Source organism: Penicillium arizonense, assembly GCF_001773325.1.
Source record: "Penicillium arizonense strain CBS 141311 chromosome Unknown PENARI_contig005, whole genome shotgun sequence".
NCBI lineage: Eukaryota > Fungi > Ascomycota > Eurotiomycetes > Eurotiales > Aspergillaceae > Penicillium > Penicillium arizonense.
Window position 1 is genome coordinate 1,097,699 of NW_019173282.1, and position 19,919 is coordinate 1,117,617.

The 19,919-nt window shown below is 52.2% G+C and overlaps 7 protein-coding genes across 7 annotated transcripts; 4 read left to right on the forward strand and 3 right to left on the reverse strand.

Annotated features, from left to right (window-relative positions):
• Positions 1 to 214: 214 nt before the first annotated feature.
• On the reverse strand, positions 215 to 777 carry PENARI_c005G10301 (U6 snRNA-associated Sm-like protein LSm7; the record flags this gene model as incomplete). Its single annotated transcript, XM_022629995.1, has 3 exons — positions 215 to 342; positions 428 to 499; positions 606 to 777. The coding sequence occupies 3 exons, from the start codon at positions 775 to 777 to the stop codon at positions 215 to 217; spliced, it is 372 nt and encodes a 123-aa protein (XP_022490348.1).
• A 1,052-nt stretch (positions 778 to 1,829) lies between these two features.
• PENARI_c005G10000 (Zn(II)2Cys6 transcription factor domain-containing protein) lies at positions 1,830 to 3,945 on the forward strand (the record flags this gene model as incomplete). Its single annotated transcript, XM_022629979.1, has 2 exons — positions 1,830 to 2,436; positions 2,489 to 3,945. 2 exons carry the CDS (start codon positions 1,830 to 1,832, stop codon positions 3,943 to 3,945), a joined length of 2,064 nt encoding a protein of 687 aa, XP_022490271.1.
• Positions 3,946 to 4,579: 634 nt separating this feature from the next.
• On the forward strand, positions 4,580 to 5,621 carry PENARI_c005G07246 (intradiol ring-cleavage dioxygenase; the record flags this gene model as incomplete). The annotated part of the gene is made up of 2 exons (XM_022629847.1): positions 4,580 to 5,298; positions 5,351 to 5,621. 2 exons carry the CDS (start codon positions 4,580 to 4,582, stop codon positions 5,619 to 5,621), a joined length of 990 nt encoding a protein of 329 aa, XP_022490080.1.
• A 521-nt stretch (positions 5,622 to 6,142) lies between these two features.
• Positions 6,143 to 8,856, reverse strand: PENARI_c005G02243 (PAN-complex poly(A)-binding subunit PAN3; the record flags this gene model as incomplete). The annotated part of the gene is made up of 8 exons (XM_022629610.1): positions 6,143 to 7,173; positions 7,221 to 7,376; positions 7,424 to 7,568; positions 7,622 to 7,804; positions 8,119 to 8,216; positions 8,267 to 8,477; positions 8,563 to 8,660; positions 8,784 to 8,856. 8 exons carry the CDS (start codon positions 8,854 to 8,856, stop codon positions 6,143 to 6,145), a joined length of 1,995 nt encoding a protein of 664 aa, XP_022490609.1.
• A 472-nt stretch (positions 8,857 to 9,328) lies between these two features.
• On the forward strand, positions 9,329 to 10,931 carry PENARI_c005G00617 (clathrin-mediated endocytosis regulator UBX3; the record flags this gene model as incomplete). The annotated part of the gene is made up of 2 exons (XM_022629550.1): positions 9,329 to 9,460; positions 9,510 to 10,931. 2 exons carry the CDS (start codon positions 9,329 to 9,331, stop codon positions 10,929 to 10,931), a joined length of 1,554 nt encoding a protein of 517 aa, XP_022490212.1.
• A 1,115-nt stretch (positions 10,932 to 12,046) lies between these two features.
• PENARI_c005G12464 (pleiotropic drug resistance family ABC transporter) lies at positions 12,047 to 16,655 on the forward strand (the record flags this gene model as incomplete). Its single annotated transcript, XM_022630085.1, has 2 exons — positions 12,047 to 13,852; positions 13,899 to 16,655. The coding sequence occupies 2 exons, from the start codon at positions 12,047 to 12,049 to the stop codon at positions 16,653 to 16,655; spliced, it is 4,563 nt and encodes a 1,520-aa protein (XP_022490088.1).
• Positions 16,656 to 17,277: 622 nt separating this feature from the next.
• Positions 17,278 to 19,194, reverse strand: PENARI_c005G07636 (ferric reductase family protein; the record flags this gene model as incomplete). The annotated part of the gene is made up of 1 exon (XM_022629864.1): positions 17,278 to 19,194. One exon carries the CDS (start codon positions 19,192 to 19,194, stop codon positions 17,278 to 17,280), a length of 1,917 nt encoding a protein of 638 aa, XP_022490410.1.
• Positions 19,195 to 19,919: the final 725 nt, after the last annotated feature.

Below are 19,919 nucleotides of genomic sequence, written 5' to 3' on the forward strand. Positions count from 1 at the left end.
TCAAAAAAAAAAACCCAGAAAGGGTGGGGAAAAAGTGAAAACCAAAGTGAAAACCATCATATTGCGTTCGTTCCCATCGTAGCTACTGATGAGCGTAAAGTTCCGGCCGCACGCCGAAAGTCAGGGGTTGGCATTGGCATTGAAATTGACATTAGGGAGACTCCTGTTTGGAACTCCGGACTTCTTCCAGACAGAGTGAGTGGAGAGTGCAGGTTTACTCCTCTGCTTGCAGGAAGGGGTTGGGGATCTCATCACTGCCGTCGGCGGGTGAGATCAGTACGATCAAAGTGCCTCGGGCGACGATCAGGCCCAGTGAGCGGGTGGTCTTGTTGCCCTCATCGTCTGGGATGATGGTTAGTATATCGCTTTAACTGGTGAAGGTGGAAGCTTGAAGCTTAAGCTTAAGCTTCAAGTGGTGGGAACTTACCACGCATGGTTTCCTTCACATCGTCGAGAACCAGGTTCATCAGCTGGTCGTAGCCCTTGAGGGTGCCGGAGACTAGAAGTGAAGTTTAGTATATAGTTCAAGTATGCAAGTAATAGAAAAACAAAAGAAGAAAAGAAAGAAAAGGAAAGAAAAGAAAAGAAAAATCAACTAAACATACCCTCACGACCACCATTGAACTTCACCTGAACCTCCTTGTCCATATACTTGTTGAGGTCCAAGATGTTTTCCTTCTTAGGCTTCTCCTGTGCGCCACCACCGCCACTTTTCTGCTGGGCCTGTCCGCCACGACCACGACCACGACCCCCGCGGAACGAGCCTCGCTCGGACATGACTGGAAATGGAAGAGAAAAAGAGAAGGGAAAAAAACAAATAAAGTTAAGCGAGGTAAACAGGAGCAGTTCCGATTACCCGTCGATATGGCTAGGGGAGAGGTGTAGGGAAGGTGGTGCGTGTATGAGGGATTTTACCAGGGAAGACACTCTGCCCGCCTTACGGAGATTACCGTGTATTGAGGGTTGCGCCCGCGTGAGGGATCCCGCCCGGAGGTATTTTACCGCTCCGTTACTGTATACATGGAGTCTCGGACATTCCAACCTTTCTCTGTTCGACAACTATGTACAATGTACATTGTAAGCTAAGTTACATTGTGATTGTACATGTAACACCACTGACATATAGCCTGTGACAATTTCTTCCGAGCTCCCGAGTGAACCGCGCGTAATGTTTCAGTAAGGGACCTTCAGGCATCAGCGAAACCAGAGATGGGGACACCTCCACAAGGCTCAAGGCTTGATTTTGGGGGATCGGCAGGATGTGAACGGACCTACTGAGTGGGAGCATTGGCAGTTCTGGATTACTTGTAGCTTGTGTAGTGGCTAGGTAAGGCTATAGAGGTGCATGTAGAGGGCGTATTGCATCTCAGCGGAACCCTCCGGCGGGACTCCGCTGGGACTGTACTAGGTACCAAAGGGCCTATTGTACGATACTGGTCCAGCGCCATTGCAATAGGAATTGCCGGTTTTCCCACAATTTCCATATTAAAAGAAAATTAAACAAATTCCCATCAGTTCCGGGGCCAAAGGATTGGGGCAGCCAAAGATCACGTTTTTCCTCTCCACTCCCGTGCGCTGTTCCGTCGAGACAGGCGCTTTCCTCTCTTTCCTCTCTTTCTTCTCTTACTTTCTCTTCTCTTTGACCCATGAATGTAGCTTCGGATCCAACTTGAATTCGCGCCGGTTTTTATCCGCGCGCTCAATATTTTCCGCGCTCTTATACCCTTTCCGCTGTCACCTTCCTCCCTACACCCCATTCGCCCCCCATTCTTTCCACCCCCGAGATAAGCCCTCCACTCCCGGGTTTCCACGCCCACCTCAATCCCCAGATGGATTCTCACGCCCCGGAACCGTCTAACAAACGGCCCCGGTCTCCCACCGCCGATCATGTTGCCTCGTCGAAAGTCCAGAAAACCCTCTCGAGCCACCTGCAGATCAACTACCTCGCGCGCCAATACCCGGATAATCTCCCGCTGGTTTCTGTCGATGATACCATGCCCGCGATCATTCATCTGCTCGGTGAATACGACGGCGTGCTACACCGCCATGAAAGCATCGCCGGCAATCTTGGCGCATGTCCGCTGGGCCCGATCTTGATCAAGCGATTCGAGCGTCTATTCGATGGCCCGCCGCAAGTTCTCAAGTCGCATGGCAAGGACGGTCCCACGGTGACCTGGCTGGATGTGGTTGAGTTTGCGAAGAATAAGCCGGAGCAGTTCAACCTAGAGAAGTCGCGCAATGGTGTAAGAGTGTGTCAGTTTTACACCAAGCAGTGTCGCGTGGAGATCAGTGAGGAGGATTTCGTCTTGATTGCCTCTGGCATGCCCCAGAAGATGATCCCGCCCCAGCCTATCATCGAGGATGAGGAGAAGGAGTTGGGTGCGCTGGAGATTCTTGAGAAGAACTTGCAGCATATCACTCAGATGGCTGATCAGGGTAGGTGTTGCATGCCATGTTTGGAGATGTCCACTGACAACCTTTCGTCTAGTGTCTGCTCGAGCTAGACAGCTTAACCATCGTCTGAAGAATCGCCGTAACGCGATTGTTACTCGCCGAGAGAACGATGCCACTCTGCATTCGTCAACTCAACCGAGCGCCGACATCTGGCGTGATCCCAACGTCTATGGCCCAGGCAATGGTGCTGCATCCTCTCATGCCTCCACAGCTGGTTTCCTCGCCGTCAACGCCCACCGTCCTGAAGGCGAGCACGAAGAGAACCCACTCTCGTCACAGTTCATGTTCTCCCACTCCAATACGGATAATGTAACTATGATCAATGGGACCTCGATAAAAGGCGCCTCTCCCACTACTCGCGCAGACCTGATGAAGAAGTTCTTCACAACAGCAGACCGCCAAGCCCGCGGTTACGACGACACCGGCGCACCCCCAGCGCACCCCCAACCACGCCCTCGACCTCGCATCTCCGATTCAGCAGACTTCAGCCCCTACACCGCCGCCACCGCAGTCCCAGTCGCCATCCCAAGCACGCCCTCCTCCCTCCTCCCCCCACCAAAAGCAACCCACCAAGAAAAAGACGACGGTGGTCCCTTCAAGCTCGAAATGATCGCCCGCATGGAAGAACTCCAGCGCGGCGAGCGCGTCATCCCACCCTGCGACCGCTGCCGCCGTCTCCATATGGATTGCCTTAAGAACTTAACTGCCTGCGTAGGCTGCACTAAGAAACACGCCAAGTGTTCCTGGCGCGACGTCAAGGAAGACGAAGTCGCAGCAATGCGCGCATCAACCACGACCGCCTCCGTCTCCCACGACCGCATGGAAACAGACCGTTCCAGCGCAAACATCACCCCACCCCAATTCGGTCTCGGTCCCTTGCCTCCCATCTCCGCGGAACGTGAACGTATCCGCGAACAACCCTTTGATTCCGTCGCAGATGCTAATTCCTACTACAACGGTCGACGCGAGTCCGCCCCTTCTGCTCCAAACCCTGTTCCTGGTTCTAAAGTTCCCATGGAATTACCCTCGACGGATAACTCGCCTCGTCGTGCTGTTAGCGAGACGGAGGGGAGGGGCCGGGATCATCCTGATCGTCGTGTTCCCGCTGCTGCTCGTGTTCCTCGGCCTGAGGAGGAAGATCCTGATGCGAATCAGCGTTTGATGCAGGCTATTCTTGATACGGTTGATCATCATACTCGTGTTGCGGCTGCTGTGCAGGAGAAGGAACGTGGTGCCGAGCGCGCTGTGGAGAACCCGAGCTCGAACCAGAGCTCGAACTCGAGTGTGGGTGGTCCTGTACCGGTTTCTGGCGTTGCTGCTCTTGATGTCACTGCTGGTGCTGGTGCTGGTGCTGGTGCTGGTGCTGGTGCTGGCCCTGGTGCTTATCCTCATTCTCACTCTCACTCCCATTCTCACTCTCAAGCGCGGAAGGTAGACGATCATGACCATGACCGAGATCGTGACCGGGACCGTCGCATGGTCCAGGCATAGCTCTCCTACCTTGTTTGAGTTTCGTTGTGCCTATGTTTTACTTCTCTACTTCTGCTTCTTTGTTCATATAGGTTGTATTTGGCGAATTCGGTGGGATTAGGTGTTTGTGTACTGTGTCATATATCCCTGAATATCATTAGCGTTTATCTTTTAGTCATAACCCTCCATTCCACTTCTGTGTATAAATGACTCCTTACATAGTACATGCACTGTACTCTGTCTACTCCCAGCCCTAACTGATATTATAAAGAACTTAATCATACCCCGCAATGCTTAGTGAGTGATGACCAAGTGTGGGGCGACCGGATATACTCTCTGCCATATCCGGCTTTATTCTGGATATAAGTTATCCATATAGTTTTACATGTAGGGTTAGATTGGTTAATTCCAGCATATCTACCAGATGGACGTGTAGCTTTGGCGGGGGATACCCGAGTGGGGTGCGGGGTGTTGATTTCTTTTTGACGGCTGCTGATTGACCAATTCGGCTTTTTCCTTCCCGTCGGAACTGCCGAATGCCATAAATCCGAACTAAAAGTCATGATATAACTCCTGTAACCTCCAGACTTCTTTTCTTTCTCTCCTCAACTCTCTTACAACCCCTCAATTGACATCGACATTGCTCCCCGACACCATGGATCCCTCCCAAGTCAAGATCCCCCCCATGAAAAACCTAACAGTGGACAACATAACGGAAAATGTAATCCGAATCAATAGCCTCTGCGAAGACCAACGCATGAAATACATCCTGGAACGCCTAGTAACTCACCTGCACGACTTCGCCCGCGAAACCCGACTCAGCAGCGACGAATGGATGACCGGCCTGCGCTTCCTAACAGAAGTAGGCCAAATCACCACAGATGTCCGACAGGAATACATCCTCCTGTCTGATGTGCTGGGCCTCTCAATCCTCGTCGACTCAATCGACCACCCCAAACCACCAGGCTCAACAGAAGGCACAGTCCTCGGCCCGTTCCACACGCACGATGCCGAGGAAATGAGTGCCGGAGACTCCATGTCCCATGACCCCGAGGGTGAACCTTTGCTTGTTGTTTGTACCCTGCGTGATACGGAGGGACGGCCTGTTGAGGGTGTTAAGATCGATATCTGGGAGACGGATTCGTCGGGTCATTATGATGTTCAGTATGCTGGACGGGAGGGTCCTGATGGGCGTTGTATTATGCGGTCTGGGAGTGATGGCGTGTTTTGGTTTAAGGCGATTACGCCCGTGCCGTATCCTATTCCGCATGATGGGCCTGTTGGACGGTTGTTGAAGAAGCTGCATCGGCATCCGTACCGGCCTTCGCATATGCATTTTATGTTTGAGAAGGAGGGGTATGATCATTTGATTACGTGGGTTTCTCTCTTCTTTCCGTTTGGATTGACGATTTGCTGATTTATACAGGGCTCTCTACCTTCGTAATGATCCTTATGAGACTTCGGATGCTGTCTTCGGTGTTAAGGATTCCCTTACCGTTGATATTGGAAAGGTCGGCCCGGAATTGTCGAAGAAGTATGATGTTCCTGAGGGACATGCTTTGCTCACTTATGACTTTGTGCTTGTTTCCGATGAGGAGACTAGCCAGTTGCGCGCTTATAATTCCAAGGTTGCGCTGGATAAGCTTGGTCGGAAGGTTAAGATTGTTAATGGGTTGCCTGTGCCGGATTTGGATTAAGTGTAGATAGAGCTATGAAATTGAATATACGTGTAAGTTGAACAGAGCAAGTGGTACTTTCTTTCGACTGTCTTCGATGTTTTTCGTTCCCTTCAGGCAACTAGTCAAAAGTAGACTTGCATATGGATATAGCTTGAAGACCGTAGTACCGTGCATCCGTGTATCTTGGCTTTGTTGGACTATATATTGCTATGGGGTTCTGGGTCGTTCCTCTTAGACTCTAGATGGCGGATCAGAGTGGATCAATTGAGAACTCGGAACTGTAGACACTACAGTATTTAGTCTACCTGTAAGCAGTATTTGAATTTCTTCATTCTTATGTGGTTGTTATTTCCATTACATCAATGGCAACTTGGTTGCGAAATGAAACATGTAACACCATTTGCATCCTAGACAGCAATCCACCGGGTTGGCATTTGCCAAGCATGGATGGGTATGGCAACGGTCTGGAGGTAAAAAACAAGCAAATCGCAATCGTGGCGTGGCGTGTCCGAAGACCACCGAAGACGTCGAGTTCCAGGCTAATGCATCCGTCTTCCTGATTTCATGAGAGCCTGGAAGGAGGACTCAAGACTCTTCTTGAGCTCTTTGTAAGTAACAATGAAAATGTTTTGCTCGTCACGGCTGATCAAAGTGATTCTCTCATCAGTTCCCGCATCAAGCTTGTTCAGGGACATCAAAACATGTCCCAAATCAAGCACCGGATCACCTTGGGCATCCACCTGGTGGAAAACAAAATCGCGGAACATCTTCAAGAAGTAACGTTCTCCAGTCTCAGACCACTGCCGGTCCAATTCATATTCAGGGCGTTCGTTGACGAAGTTGAGCTTGGCCATCAGGCGCACAAGTCGTCCATTCTCCAGCTCGCGGCTGAGGTCAAAGGTAAGCTGATCATCCATGTGAAGAGCCGAGTCAAAAGTCGACATCAGCTGAGATGAGATTCCAGTAATAAAAGTATCGATGGCTCGCTCCTGATCTTTTTGCATTCCACTCAGCAGCCAGAACACAGAGTTCTTCATCTGCGGGCTGTAAGCACGGGTGAAATGCTCCATGGCCTTGGTAGGGTTGTGCATGACGGTAGGGGTGTTGGCGCCAAGAGTGACAATCAGTTGTCCGAAATTCACCAGATCCTGGCGCTGGAGGTCATCCACAGTCCGCTGGGAGTCGAACTGCACCACATCCAGAACAGCACAGGCATTCAAGCGAATGCGATTCTTGCTGGTAATCAAGACCTTGCCTGGCTCAAGAACTCTGGCAGCAAGACCCTGCGAGTGAATGGCCTTGAGTGCATTCGCGATCTGAGTCATGTAGCCCCAGAGCACCTGCTCAGGAATGGGAGCGTTCTGGCCTCGGTTTTGGTAGCGGGCTCCAGCGCTCAGATGCTGCTCTGCAAGTGTCTTGGACAGGGGATGGTAATCGGTAACGACAATCAAAGAGCTGTCTTGGAAGCTCCGGCTGGTGAAAGCATCATGGACAGTCACCACACTTCCGCTGCAAACACGCTTCCAGGCCTGAACCGACCGGATAGCCTTCTCATTGGTTAAGCGGAAACCTATATTGGTCAGTCAAGATCAAAGATACTATTGGATATTCTCTTACCCTCAAGACGCCGAAGGGCATAAAAGTCACCATCTTTGCTAGACTGTGCCTTGTAGATCCAGCTCGGGTAGCCAAAGGTCGCAGCATTCTTCTGATGATTAAGATCCAGCGGAACAAGGGAGTGGAAGTAGTCAACTTGAGGAGGGAGGTTGGTGTCTAGAATTGTTAGTCTGATTCCGATTGTGAGGGGTGGCTTAACATACTTGGGAGGGTCTGCAGGGTCGCCGCAGATTTCTTCTGCAATTCTTCACGGAGATCGTTAGGAAGAAAGAGATCATGGACATTTCGCTGATATCCCAGAGTGTTCTGATTATGAGGGCCGATGGGGGCATAGAGATGGTACTGGACCTGCTGCAGCGTAAGTAATCTGAAGCCATGGCAAATACGCGTATCATCTTTACCGGCTGCTGGAACCCAGCTTGGTTCGCAAAGAATGCGCCTCCCATGGCACCAGGGTCATGGGCGTAAGGGTTGGCCGAGACAGGGCCGACTGCTCCGGGGGTCATAGGAGATGGGGCAGCCACAAAGGGATCAAAGGCATTCGGGGACGTGATGGCACCATTGCCATTGCCTGGAAGAGAGGCCTGGACAGGGTAGTTAGTAGGAGGGCCCATGTTCGAAAAGCGAAAGTTAGGATCGAGGCTGGAGCTGCGGTAGTTGGGACGATGGTGTTCTGGGATAGGATCGAAATCCTCGGCCAGAACATTCAGGCTGCTCGTAGACATATTGGGAAAGCCTTCATCCATCTTGACGGAGTGATACGAAACAATTCAAAGGGAAGATGATATTGCTGACGGCAGGGAGATCGAGAGCGCGAAGAAAACAACAACAAGACCAGTTTCCCAAAAAGGAAAGACGAGGGTGGCAAGAACGACTGGAGATTCGACTTCCAACTTACCACGTGCTCGAACCCCTGGGGGACAAATTCTTGGACGTCTGCCACTGCCCACTCTCCTCCTGCTTCTGCTCGCACTCCAGGCGTACTTGTGTTCGATCCTTTGTCATGTCAGTCGATGTCTCTCTATTTCTCTCCATTGATCACATACTTGATGAGGCACCTCGAGGCTGAAAGGGAGCTGCACTGGCAGCTTTGGGGGATATCGCAGTCGACTTCTTTGGGCCAGCCACGCCATTTCCAGAAAGCAAGGATGGTGTGAAACTGGGTGAGTCTACATTGAAGCGTTTCTTGCTACCAAGCGCAAGAAGTCCAGTCAGCGCTTGTTCATCGAATGACCGATATTGCACCGCCATATTCACCTGTCCGATTGATTGGCGTTAAGTTTTGTTGGGTCATGGTTGAAAGCGCAGCCTTGGAGGAATCCAGATCAGCTTCAACATTCACGTTACCCATGGCGTGAACAGGGTCGACGATACCTTTATCTTCATAGCGACATCGCCCGTATATCGTCACGTTGCGACACAGAGTGTCTTTCGCATTCTCTGGGAAGCTCCTTGTTAGCGTCATCACAAAGCCGGCTTATGCGTCCGGATTGCTCAGGCCATCTCGCTTGGGTAAATCCCTTCGGGAAGAAGTGAGTGGATTGTCGATGACTTTGCGCTCACCTCGGCTCTTCATTTTCGGCGAACCGGTTGTTCGACGAGCATCCTCCAGTGCAGGTTTTCCGGCAGATGCCATGGTGTATGACTGATGTCCACGAGACGGTGCGGATCAGCGCAAGAAGATCCCCATTGAAACCAGACTCGGTGTGGAGCAAAGGATGATATCGAGAGGAAACCGCATTCCCCGTCGATCTGATATCAACGCGTTCGACGATTGACGGCGGGTCAATTCCGGGATCACCCACGGAGGTCGGGAACTCTGCCGGTAACAATAGGCATGAATGAATAAATATAAGTCCAAGGCCCTCTCTCATCCCAGAGAATGATTGAGAGCGACAGTACGGATGGAAATGAAGACGCGGGGCGAGGGACGAACTCGAGTGAAGGGGGATAGCGCACGGGCCAGGCGGTCAGGACGTCAATGAGCTCAAGGCCAGCTTCGTCATTGCCTCTCCAAATTACTGTCTACTACTTGCCAGTCTACTGTCTTCATGGATGCATTGTGATCTTTCAACTTCTTTTATTTGTATGGACAGCTCATCGTCGCCATGTCCTCGGAGCTCGACTTAGACCAGCTCTCGGAGAGCGAGAGAACTGCGCTAGAGACGTACATGGCCGTGACGAGCCAGGAAACTTCAGAAGCAATTCCTCTGCTGCGACGGTCCCAATGGAATGTTCAGGTTGGTTGATCCTTGTGCGAACTGAACTCCTGACTGACCCCGCAACTAGATCGCCATATCCAAGTTCTTCGACGGCGAAGGCCCCGATCCGCTCGAAGAGGCGCGTTCAGCTCTTCACCAGACGCCGCCTCCGCAGCCAACCCGAAGAACCCAAAACCTCATGACTGAAGACCTGACTGAACAGCTGTCTCGGGTTTCTCGCGCAGCTCGTGCTACAGACCCCGCCCCGCGAGTTGACACACAATCCGGAGATCAACCCGTTTACCGTCCGCCATTCATCCTCGCCCTACTTTTCACCCCGTTCAATCTAGTCTACCGACTCCTCTGCAGTTCTTTCCGCCTATTTGGGACGTTATTCCCTTTCTTGCCACGCTTGTTCAATGCGACCGCAAACCCCGCACTGCAAGGTGCCCGCCGGAATACCACTGGCCGTCGGACCCTGGCCCCCAAGGATACAGCCGCACGATTCATCCGTGAGTTTGAAGAGGAGTATGGCTCTCACCCGATCCCGTTCCTGGAGAATGGATACAATATGGCGCTAGAGAAGGCCCACCGCGACTTGAAGTTCCTACTGGTCGTTCTACTGGCTCCAGAGCACGATGATACGAATAGCTGGGTCCGTGATACTCTGTTGGCGACGGAAGTGTTGGAGTTCATCAATGACCCTCAAAACAACATGCTGGTATGGGGAGGTAACGTGCAGGATTCCGAGGCCTACCAGGTAGCCAATTCGTTGCGCGTGACGAAATTCCCCTTCGCAGCAGTCGTCGTCCACACCCCGAATGTGTCATCAACCGCTATGTCAGTCGTGGGCAGAATTGCAGGTATCACCTCATCATCTGAGGTTGTGAACAAGCTCCGGACAGTCGTCACCTCGAACCAAGAACCAATCGAGCGACTGCGATCCTCCCGCGCCGAGCAGCAAGCTTCGCGCAGCCTCCGCGAAGAACAAGACTCCGCCTACGAGCGGTCGCTGGCGATCGACCGGGAGCGAGCCCGTCAGCGACGGGAAGCCGAGGCAGCGCGTCAACGCGAAGAACAGGAAGCTGTCGGCCGCCAGGCGGCGGAGGAGCGGCAGCGTCGCGACCTCGCTCAGTGGAAGGTTTGGCGCGCACAGTCCCTTAGCGCAGAGCCCGGACCCGATGTGAAGGATGCTGTGCGGATTAGCGTTCGGCTCCCATCCGGCGAGCGGATCATGCGCAAGTTCTCTCCCAATGCGGACATGGAAGAGCTCTATGCGGTTGTGGAGTGTTACGAGGTCTTACAGGATTCAGAGCAACCCAAGGCGACTGAACCTGAAGGGTTCGAGCATCAATACACATTTCGATTGGTTTCCCCGATGCCCCGGACGGTGTACCCCGTGGAGGAAGGCGGTTCCATTGGAGAGAAGATCGGCCGCGGTGGAAATCTGCTAGTGGAGCCCATTGAGGAGGATGAAGACGAAGATGGAGCAACTGATATGTCCTATTGACCTCTACACATGTATGTACGGAGTATGCAACCCACACTGCTTAAGGTCTGTTCTGTCTAGATCATTCACCCGGCTTTGTCCGTCTCACGATTTGAGTCAGAATATGCAATGTCTCTTCGCAATGTCTGGGTACCTTATGACGGTAGCCTAACCTAATGAATCCGGCCAGACCGCGTGGATGGCGTGCCAAGAATAAGTCGAACCGAACCCCAATCCTCTACAGTACTCCGTATGCACGGGTAGCGAAATCTGACACCTCGCATGGACGTCAGAATTTTCCCATAAACCCCAGAAGTATGCCAAGTACGGAGTATGACTCCGCCGAATTCGGCCGAATTCGTCCATGGAAGTAGGGCCAAAAAATCCAATATACCTTAATTACTTTAGTGTTTTGGAGCTTGGTCACTGCGAATAGGTCGGGGATAAGGTTATGCAGTGGATAAAGTCCCGGTTTGCCCAAGTTTGGTCCGTGAAACAAAGGGGATAGCTGAGTCACCTGCTAAGTCAGCACGGATACAGGAGCTACTCGCATCCGGCGCGTATAAAAACGCCACGCAGAGACTTGGTTCGGAGGGCGCTCGGCCCGGTATTCAAAGTTTTGTTTCCCCTGTTTAACATGTACTTGCATTACACTTGCATATACCTCCGACCTTTTTCCTTGCTTTTTACGCTATGTGTAATTCAATGCGAAGAGTAAGAGCAAGAGTCATTGGATAGAATACTGGATATTCAATAATTGCGTCAGATAAACAAAACCTGTTCGTGTGTGAGTCGATCATCGACCACTAGTAGCCCTGATATGTTCGGTAAGATCGAAGCTCCGCCCCGGTCAGATTAGGATAGACGGGATGCCCCATTTTTTGTGCCGGAGGCGAAGGATGCATCTTTCCCGCTCCCGATTTGTGTCCAGATCTTACATCCTGTTCACTTTCTTTAAAACTCGTGTATGGCCGCCTAACCATTTTCCCTCGTTCTTTTGCCATATACTTAATATTCTAATATTTGATCACCCCCTTCTTTTCATGGTGATCGCTTAATCCCTTATATCCCTTATATCCCTTCTTTGAATCCCCACATACTTCACCCCTTGGCAACAAACAGGTGGTCAAGCCACCATGGACATGTCTATGCTAGGGACAGGGGCTTTCAGCTCCAATGCCACCAGCTCCGAAATGGACGAGACGCATATTGCGACGAGAGAGACCCGCAGACACGACCCGCGGGCCAGTGTGACGCCTAGTGTGTTCAGTGAGGAGACCATCGTCCCTGACAATGCCAGTTACCACGAGTCTGTCCAGGCTGGCAAGAGCGACAAGTCCGAGAAGCTAGGGAAAGCCGGGAAGAGCAAGCGCAGCGCCAGCGAGGTTGAGAATGAGGAGCAGATAGAGGCCCAGGTTACGTATCTGGCTCGCGAACTCACTCGCCAATCGACGCGCTTCTCTGTTGCTGGCAACACCGCCGAGAACACCTTCCTCGAGACGCAGGAGGATTCGACCCTCAACCCCCACAGCGAGAACTTCAAGGCCAAGAACTGGATGAAGAACTTCCTTGCCATCCAATCTCGCGATGAAGAACGATACCCCAAGCGCCAGGCTGGTCTTGCATTCAAGAACCTCAGCGTACACGGCTTCGGTAGCCCTACAGATTACCAGAAGGATGTTGCCAACTCGGTGCTGCAGATTGGTGCCTTGTTCCGGAGCATGGCCGGCACTGGAAAGCAAAAGATTCAGATTCTACGCGACTTCGATGGTCTCGTCAAGAGTGGCGAGATGCTCGTTGTCCTTGGACGTCCGGGATCAGGATGTTCGACCTTCTTGAAGACCATCGCTGGCGAGATGAACGGTATTCACAAAGGCGAGAACTCTCATATGAACTACCAGGGTATTTCCGACAAGCAGATGCAGAGCCAATTCCGTGGTGAGGCCATCTATACGGCCGAAACCGATGTGCATTTCCCCCAGCTCTCTGTGGGAGACACTTTGAAGTTCGCCGCTCTCTCGCGCGCACCGCGTAACCGTCTGCCCGGTGTCAGCCGCGATCAGTACGCAGAGCACATGCGTGATGTCGTCATGGCCATGCTGGGCTTGTCGCACACCATGAACACCCAGGTTGGTAACGATTTCATCCGTGGTGTTTCTGGTGGTGAGCGCAAGCGTGTCAGTATCGCCGAGGCCACCCTTTGTGGTAGTCCTCTTCAGTGCTGGGATAACAGTACCCGTGGTCTGGACAGTGCCAATGCTTTAGAGTTCTGTAAGACCCTAAACCTGATGGCCAAGTACTCGGGTACTACCTGTGCCGTGGCCATCTACCAGGCCTCCCAGAGTGCCTACGATGTCTTCGACAAGGTGACCGTCCTGTACGAGGGTCGCCAGATCTACTTCGGTCGCACCAACGAGGCCAAGGAGTTCTTCACGACTATGGGCTTCGAGTGCCCCGACCGTCAAACCACCGCCGATTTCCTGACCTCGCTTACCAGCCCTGCTGAGCGTGTCGTGAAGCCTGGCTTCGAGAACCTGGTTCCTCGTACCCCTGATGATTTCGCCGCCGCCTGGAAGAACAGTGATGCTTACCAGGCACTTATGACGGAGATCGCAGAGTTTGATGCGGAGTACCCTATTGGAGGCGAGGCTTTGCAGAAGTTCACCGCATCTCGCAAGGCAATGCAGTCCAAGAACACGCGGGTCAAGTCGCCCTACACCATGTCTGTCTTGGAACAGATTCACCTTTGTGTGGTTCGTGGTTTCCAGCGCCTGAAGGGTGATTTCAGTTTGACCATGTCTGCTCTTATTGGTAACTTTATTATGGCTTTGATTATTGGCTCCGTCTTCTATCAACTTCCCGACGACACGACAAGTTTCTATTCCCGTGGTGCGCTTCTGTTCTTCGCTGTTTTGCTTAACGCCTTCTCCAGTGCTCTTGAGGTAAGTGACGATCCGCCCTGATACGAAGCCCCGCTAACCCATCTAGATCTTGACTCTCTATGCGCAACGTCCAATTGTCGAAAAGCAGGCCCGCTACGCCATGTACCATCCATTCGCTGAGGCGATCTCTTCCATGTTGTGTGATGTGCCCTACAAGCTTCTCAACTCTATCACTTTCAACGTTCCACTCTACTTCATGACTCGCCTTCGCCAAACCCCAGGAGCTTTCTTCACATTCCTCCTCTTCTCCATCGTCACCACCTTCACCATGTCCATGATCTTCCGTACCATCGCATCTTACTCGCGTACGCTATCGCAGGCTCTGGTGCCCGCTGCCATCTTGATTCTCGGCTTGGTGATCTACACTGGTTTCACCATTCCCACTCGTAACATGCTTGGCTGGTCTCGCTGGATGAACTACATCGACCCGATCGCTTACGGTTTCGAGTCTTTGATCGTGAACGAGTTCCACGGCCGCTCGTTTGAGTGCAAGTCATTTGTTCCGCCAAATGGACCTTCGCTTGACAACATGGCGTGCTCGACAAAGGGAGCCAAGGCTGGCTTATCCGTCGTATTCGGTACTGATTACTACACGGATAGTTTCCAATATTCCAACAGCCACAAGTGGAGAAACTTGGGTATCATGTTTGCCTTTATGATCTTCTTCATGGCTACCTACCTCATCGGCACTGAGTACATTTCCGAGTCCAAGTCAAAGGGCGAGGTTCTGCTGTTCCGTCGCGGTCAAACTCCCAAGCGCACCGGTGGCATTGATGAGGAAATTGAGATGACTGACGTGTCCTCTGCCGAGAAGAAGGACGGCTCCGAGTCCGGCAGCGAGTCTGCTGCTATCCAGAGACAGACCGCTATCTTCCACTGGCAAGACGTGTGCTACGATATCAAGATCAAGAACGAGGAGCGCCGCATTCTGGACCACGTTGACGGTTGGGTCAAGCCCGGTACCTGCACTGCTCTTATGGGTGTTTCTGGAGCCGGTAAAACTACTCTTTTGGATGTGCTTGCCACTCGTGTGACTATGGGTGTTGTTTCCGGTGAAATGTTGGTTGACGGCCGTCCTCGCGACCAGTCCTTCCAGCGTAAGACCGGCTACGTTCAGCAGCAGGATCTTCACCTTCACACTACTACCGTCCGCGAGGCCCTTCGCTTCAGTGCTGTCCTCCGTCAACCCGCCCACGTCAGCCGCCAGGAGAAACTTGACTACGTCGAGGAGGTTATCAAGCTTCTCGAAATGGAACACTACGCCGATGCCGTCGTCGGTGTCCCCGGTGAAGGTCTTAACGTTGAGCAGCGCAAGCGTCTCACTATTGGTGTCGAGCTCGCTGCTAAGCCTCAACTGCTTCTCTTCCTTGATGAGCCTACCTCCGGTCTTGACAGTCAGACTTCTTGGTCCATTCTCGATCTCATCGACACCCTTACCAAGCACGGTCAGGCTATTCTCTGCACCATTCACCAGCCCTCTGCCATGCTCTTCCAGCGTTTCGACCGTCTGCTCTTCCTCGCCAGAGGTGGTAAAACCGTCTACTTTGGTGAAATTGGTGAACAGTCTCGCACTCTGTCCAACTACTTTGAGAAGAATGGCGCCCCGAAGCTGTCTCCCGATGCTAACCCCGCCGAATGGATGCTTGAAGTTATTGGAGCAGCCCCCGGATCTCACAGTGATATTGACTGGCCTGCTGTGTGGCGCGAGAGCGACGAGCGCAAGGAAGTCCACAACCACCTCGCAACTCTCAAGTCGGATCTTTCTCTGAAGCCCGTGGAGACAAACACCAACGACACCTCCAGCTTCCGAGAATTTGCCGCCCCCTTCTCCGTTCAACTCTGGGAATGTCTCACCCGTGTCTTCAGTCAATACTGGAGAACCCCCGTTTACATCTACTCCAAGGCAGCTCTTTGCATCTTGACTGCCCTCTACATCGGTTTCTCATTCTTCCACGCCCAGAACAGTCAACAGGGTCTCCAGAACCAGATGTTCAGTATCTTCATGCTGATGACCATCTTCGGTAACTTGGTCCAACAAATCATGCCTCACTTCGTCACCCAGCGCTCCCTCTACGAAGTGCGCGAGCGTCCCTCCAAGTCTTACTCCTGGCAAGCATTCATGACAGCAAACATCCTCGTCGAACTCCCCTGGAACACTCTGATGTCCGTCCTCATGTTCGTCTGCTGGTACTACCCCATCGGTCTATACCGCAACGCCGAAGCCGCAGACGCAGTTGTCGAGCGCGGCGCTCTCATGTGGCTGCTGATCCTGGCATTCCTCCTCTTCACCTCGACTTTCGCCCACATGGTCATCGCCGGTATTGACCTAGCCGAGACGGGAGGAAACATCGCCAACCTGATCTTCTCCCTGTGTCTGATTTTCTGTGGTGTCCTCGCAACCCCGAACAGCATGCCCCGCTTCTGGATCTTCATGTATCGCGTCTCGCCATTCACCTATCTCGTCTCGGCAATGCTGTCCACCGGTACCGCCGGTGCCGCCGTGATCTGTGAAGATATCGAGTTGCTGCACTTCGCCCCTCCTTCCGGCCAGACTTGCAAGCAGTACCTGTTTGAGTATATGACGCAAACCGGTGGATATCTCACCGACCCCAATGCCACTGATTCTTGCTCTTACTGCGCTATCGGTGACACGGATACTTTCCTCAAGAGCGTGCTCAGTTACTACAAGGACGCCTGGCGCAATTTTGGTCTCATGTGGGTTTACATTATGTTCAACATTGCCGGTGCGGTCTTCATCTACTGGCTTGCTCGTGTCCCCAAGGGATCGCGCAGCAAGAACTAAGGATGGGCATCTTTGGTTTATCTTATATCTTATATCCTTTGGTCTTTGGACCTTACTTCATGGTTTTCACTTCTCTACTCTCTCTCAATCTCCCTCTCTTTTCATTTCTATCTCTCTTTCATCTCCATTTTCCATTGAACAGGCGTCTATCCCCCCAAAAGACTCTGCATTAGATCTCATCTTTATGATAGCGTGGGATTGCCCTTTTTGTCATTGTCTTGATTTTGCGCCTGCATTATTTTTTTGGCTCTCTTTGTGCATTATACTGTTTTCTTCGTGGATTTTGTACAAAGTGTGCCTTTTTTGTTGCCTTGGTTATGAATGTGTGTGTTTGGATCTTTACATCGGGTCTTTATAGTGGGATTACCCTAGATAGTCAAATATTAGAGCCTGGTTCGACTCAATGATCCTATATTACTTGTGTATGAGTAAATATGTATAAGAGATATGATATGGTATGATTCTTCAACTGTTAAGCACCGAAGTAACCCCAGAGATAATTAGAACAATATAAACATTACAGTACACGCTCACACCATCCATAGATGAGAAATGCACGCAAAAAACAACTCAACACAGTATCTTCAACCAAAAACAAAGGGAAAAAAAAAAAAACAGAGAATCACCAAGTAAAAGCCTCCTCCACAAAATCAACAACAGCCCCCCGTCCAATCCACCCCCTAGCAGCCCCCCGCACGTCATCCGCAAAAGCCCCAGGCCCACAAACCGAAACAAGCGCCGCCCCAACCCTCCCCGGCAAAACCTCATCAAGCACAACCTCAGGCCGACACCGGCCACCATGCATAAGCACCGTTGCAGACGGACTAACAATATCCGCCGCACGCCGTGGCTTCGACACGAAGAGCTTGACAACGAGTATATCCCGCCGTCCGGGCAGACGTAGGATCTGATCCATGAATGAACTAACCCACACCAGATGATCCGTTGAGCGAACGGACCAGATTAGGTAGATCTTTTTGGTGGCGCATGTTCCTTCGGACGCGGATTGCAGCAGGGAGCGCGTGAGCAGGAGGTGGTGGGTTATTCCTGCGCCGGCGCTGAAGAGGATTGTTGTGCCGTAGCTGGATGGGTTTGAGGGGTGGCTCCCGTATGGTCCTTCTATGAAGCCTGGGAGGGAGAGTGACTTTTGGGGCGCTTGGCTGGCGAGGTTGTAGAGGCGGCGGGTCATGCCTGCGCGGGCTGAGATTATGAGGGTTATTTGGGTTTTTGGGGAGTTGTTGTGTGGTGGTAGGGAGAAGTAGTCGGATTGTTTTTCGAGGGAGGAGGGGGTTAGAGGGATTGGGTTTGAGATTGAGGTTTTGGGGGTGAGTTTTGTGTTTGTGTTGAGTGATAGGGATGGGGGCGTGTGTGGTGATGGGAGGGCGTAGGGGCTGTCTGTTGATTCGGACCAGGCGATTGAGAATGGGTGCGACATCCACCAGCTTACGGCTGGGATGTAGGCGAAGACGTGGCAGCCTGGTTGGATGGCGACGCGCTTTGGGAGGTGGAAGGTTACGCGGCAGGCTTCGCCGGGGAGGGCGGTTACTGTCATTGAGGTTGTGCCTGATGTTGAGAGGTTGAGGCGAATTAGGCGGAAGAGACGGGCGCCTCGTTCAAGTAGCCAGATTGCTGCTATCACCTGGGACCAGCTGCGTTGTGGGAGGCTGTCTAGTTGGAGGTGGAGGTAGAGGCCTAGGAAGGCTAGGACTGCGGCCAGCTGGTGGAGGTGTAGGAAGGTCTCATAGAAGGCGTGGCGGATTGGGGAGGGCGAGTGCAGGCATAGGAAAATCATGGAGACTGTGCTGACTAGACCCCAGGTGAAGAAGGGAGTGTCGCGGAGACGGGCCAGCATGTGGGTTAAGTCTTGCTCCTCGCAGGCGTTGACGGCCCATGCTGCTGTGTGCACGACGGATTCGAGGACGACCATGCGGCCCAGCCAGCGGTGGAGCAGGTTGTATGTGTCGAAGCTGATGTGCAGGATTGAGATTAGGGGGTTGTTTCGGCCTGCGAGGAGGAAGAGGGGGACCATGTTGAGGACGGCCAGCGTCCCGGAGCGGCCGCGGAGTTCAGCTATCAGGGCTTTCTTTTCGTTGACACTGTAGTCTAGGTAGACGCAGTAGACGACTTGGCTGGTGAAGTAGAGGATGACCAGGATGGCCTGCAGCCGGGATGGAAGTGTGCCGACGTTGAGAGCAGAAGAAAGCTGCATCTCTCGGTTGTGTCGCTTCTTTCCTAACGGGGCGTATAAGAAGTGTTTCTTGAGGTTGGACCACCACGATGTGTTCTCCTGCGCCCAGAAGGTCTGCTGCCGTTTCGTTGTGCCAGAGGCGGTGATTTGACGGAGGTAGGCATGGCTGATCTGGGCGATTCGGCCACAGAATAATGCAATAGCGAGGACGACGAGAGATGTGTAGATGATTCGGGTGATGATCACATCGCGGGGGACGTCCACGCCGCCCAGTCCTCTGGAGTACTCATATATGTATGTTGTATTTGATCCGTAGCCTCGAACCGCAATGTGCGGATGGGTTGCTGCCATTGAAGAGCCCTAAGTGGGAAGGAAATATTGGATGTTGCCGTGGGCTTGTACGACGACGTTGTACCACGATATTGTAGTGAATGTTGTATGTATGTCGCCGGTCAACAGCAGGAGATTTGGATACTGGCTGGAGTTGAGCGCTTGAGGATTCGAAGTGAGAAAAGACCAGATGAAATGGAATGGAGCTTCGATATAGATGCTGAGAACAAAGACGCTGTGTCTATAATAGGAGCATTGTCGCAACAAAGAACAATGAGGATTGTAAGTCAACAAAGGCAGAATCTGAGGCATTCGAGAGAAATTAGCACGTCACCAAGAATCGAGTTGGGAGGGGAGACTGACTGGAATGTAAATGCAAGGGATAGCACGTTAAGGAGCGTACAGGTGGAATCACAAGTAGATCCAGTAGTGTAGATCGGTAGATCACTAGATCACTAGATCAAGGAAACCAGTAGATCAGATCAGATCAGATCAGATCAAAAAGAAAGACAATGGAACTCTAGACAATGAATCTAAACGAAGGTCTATGCGATCAACGCAGGAATGAAGAATGAAGTATGAAGTCACAGAAGGAAGAAGAAAGCTCTGGCCTCACCTGGGGAGGGACCCTGTCAGTTCATGTACTCCGTTGACGATGGCCTGATGGTGTTCAAGGCGCCTACCTCGACCCTATGGGACGAACGCCCTTCTGCACTCAAATACGCCGGTGTTTCGCAAGTTGCCAG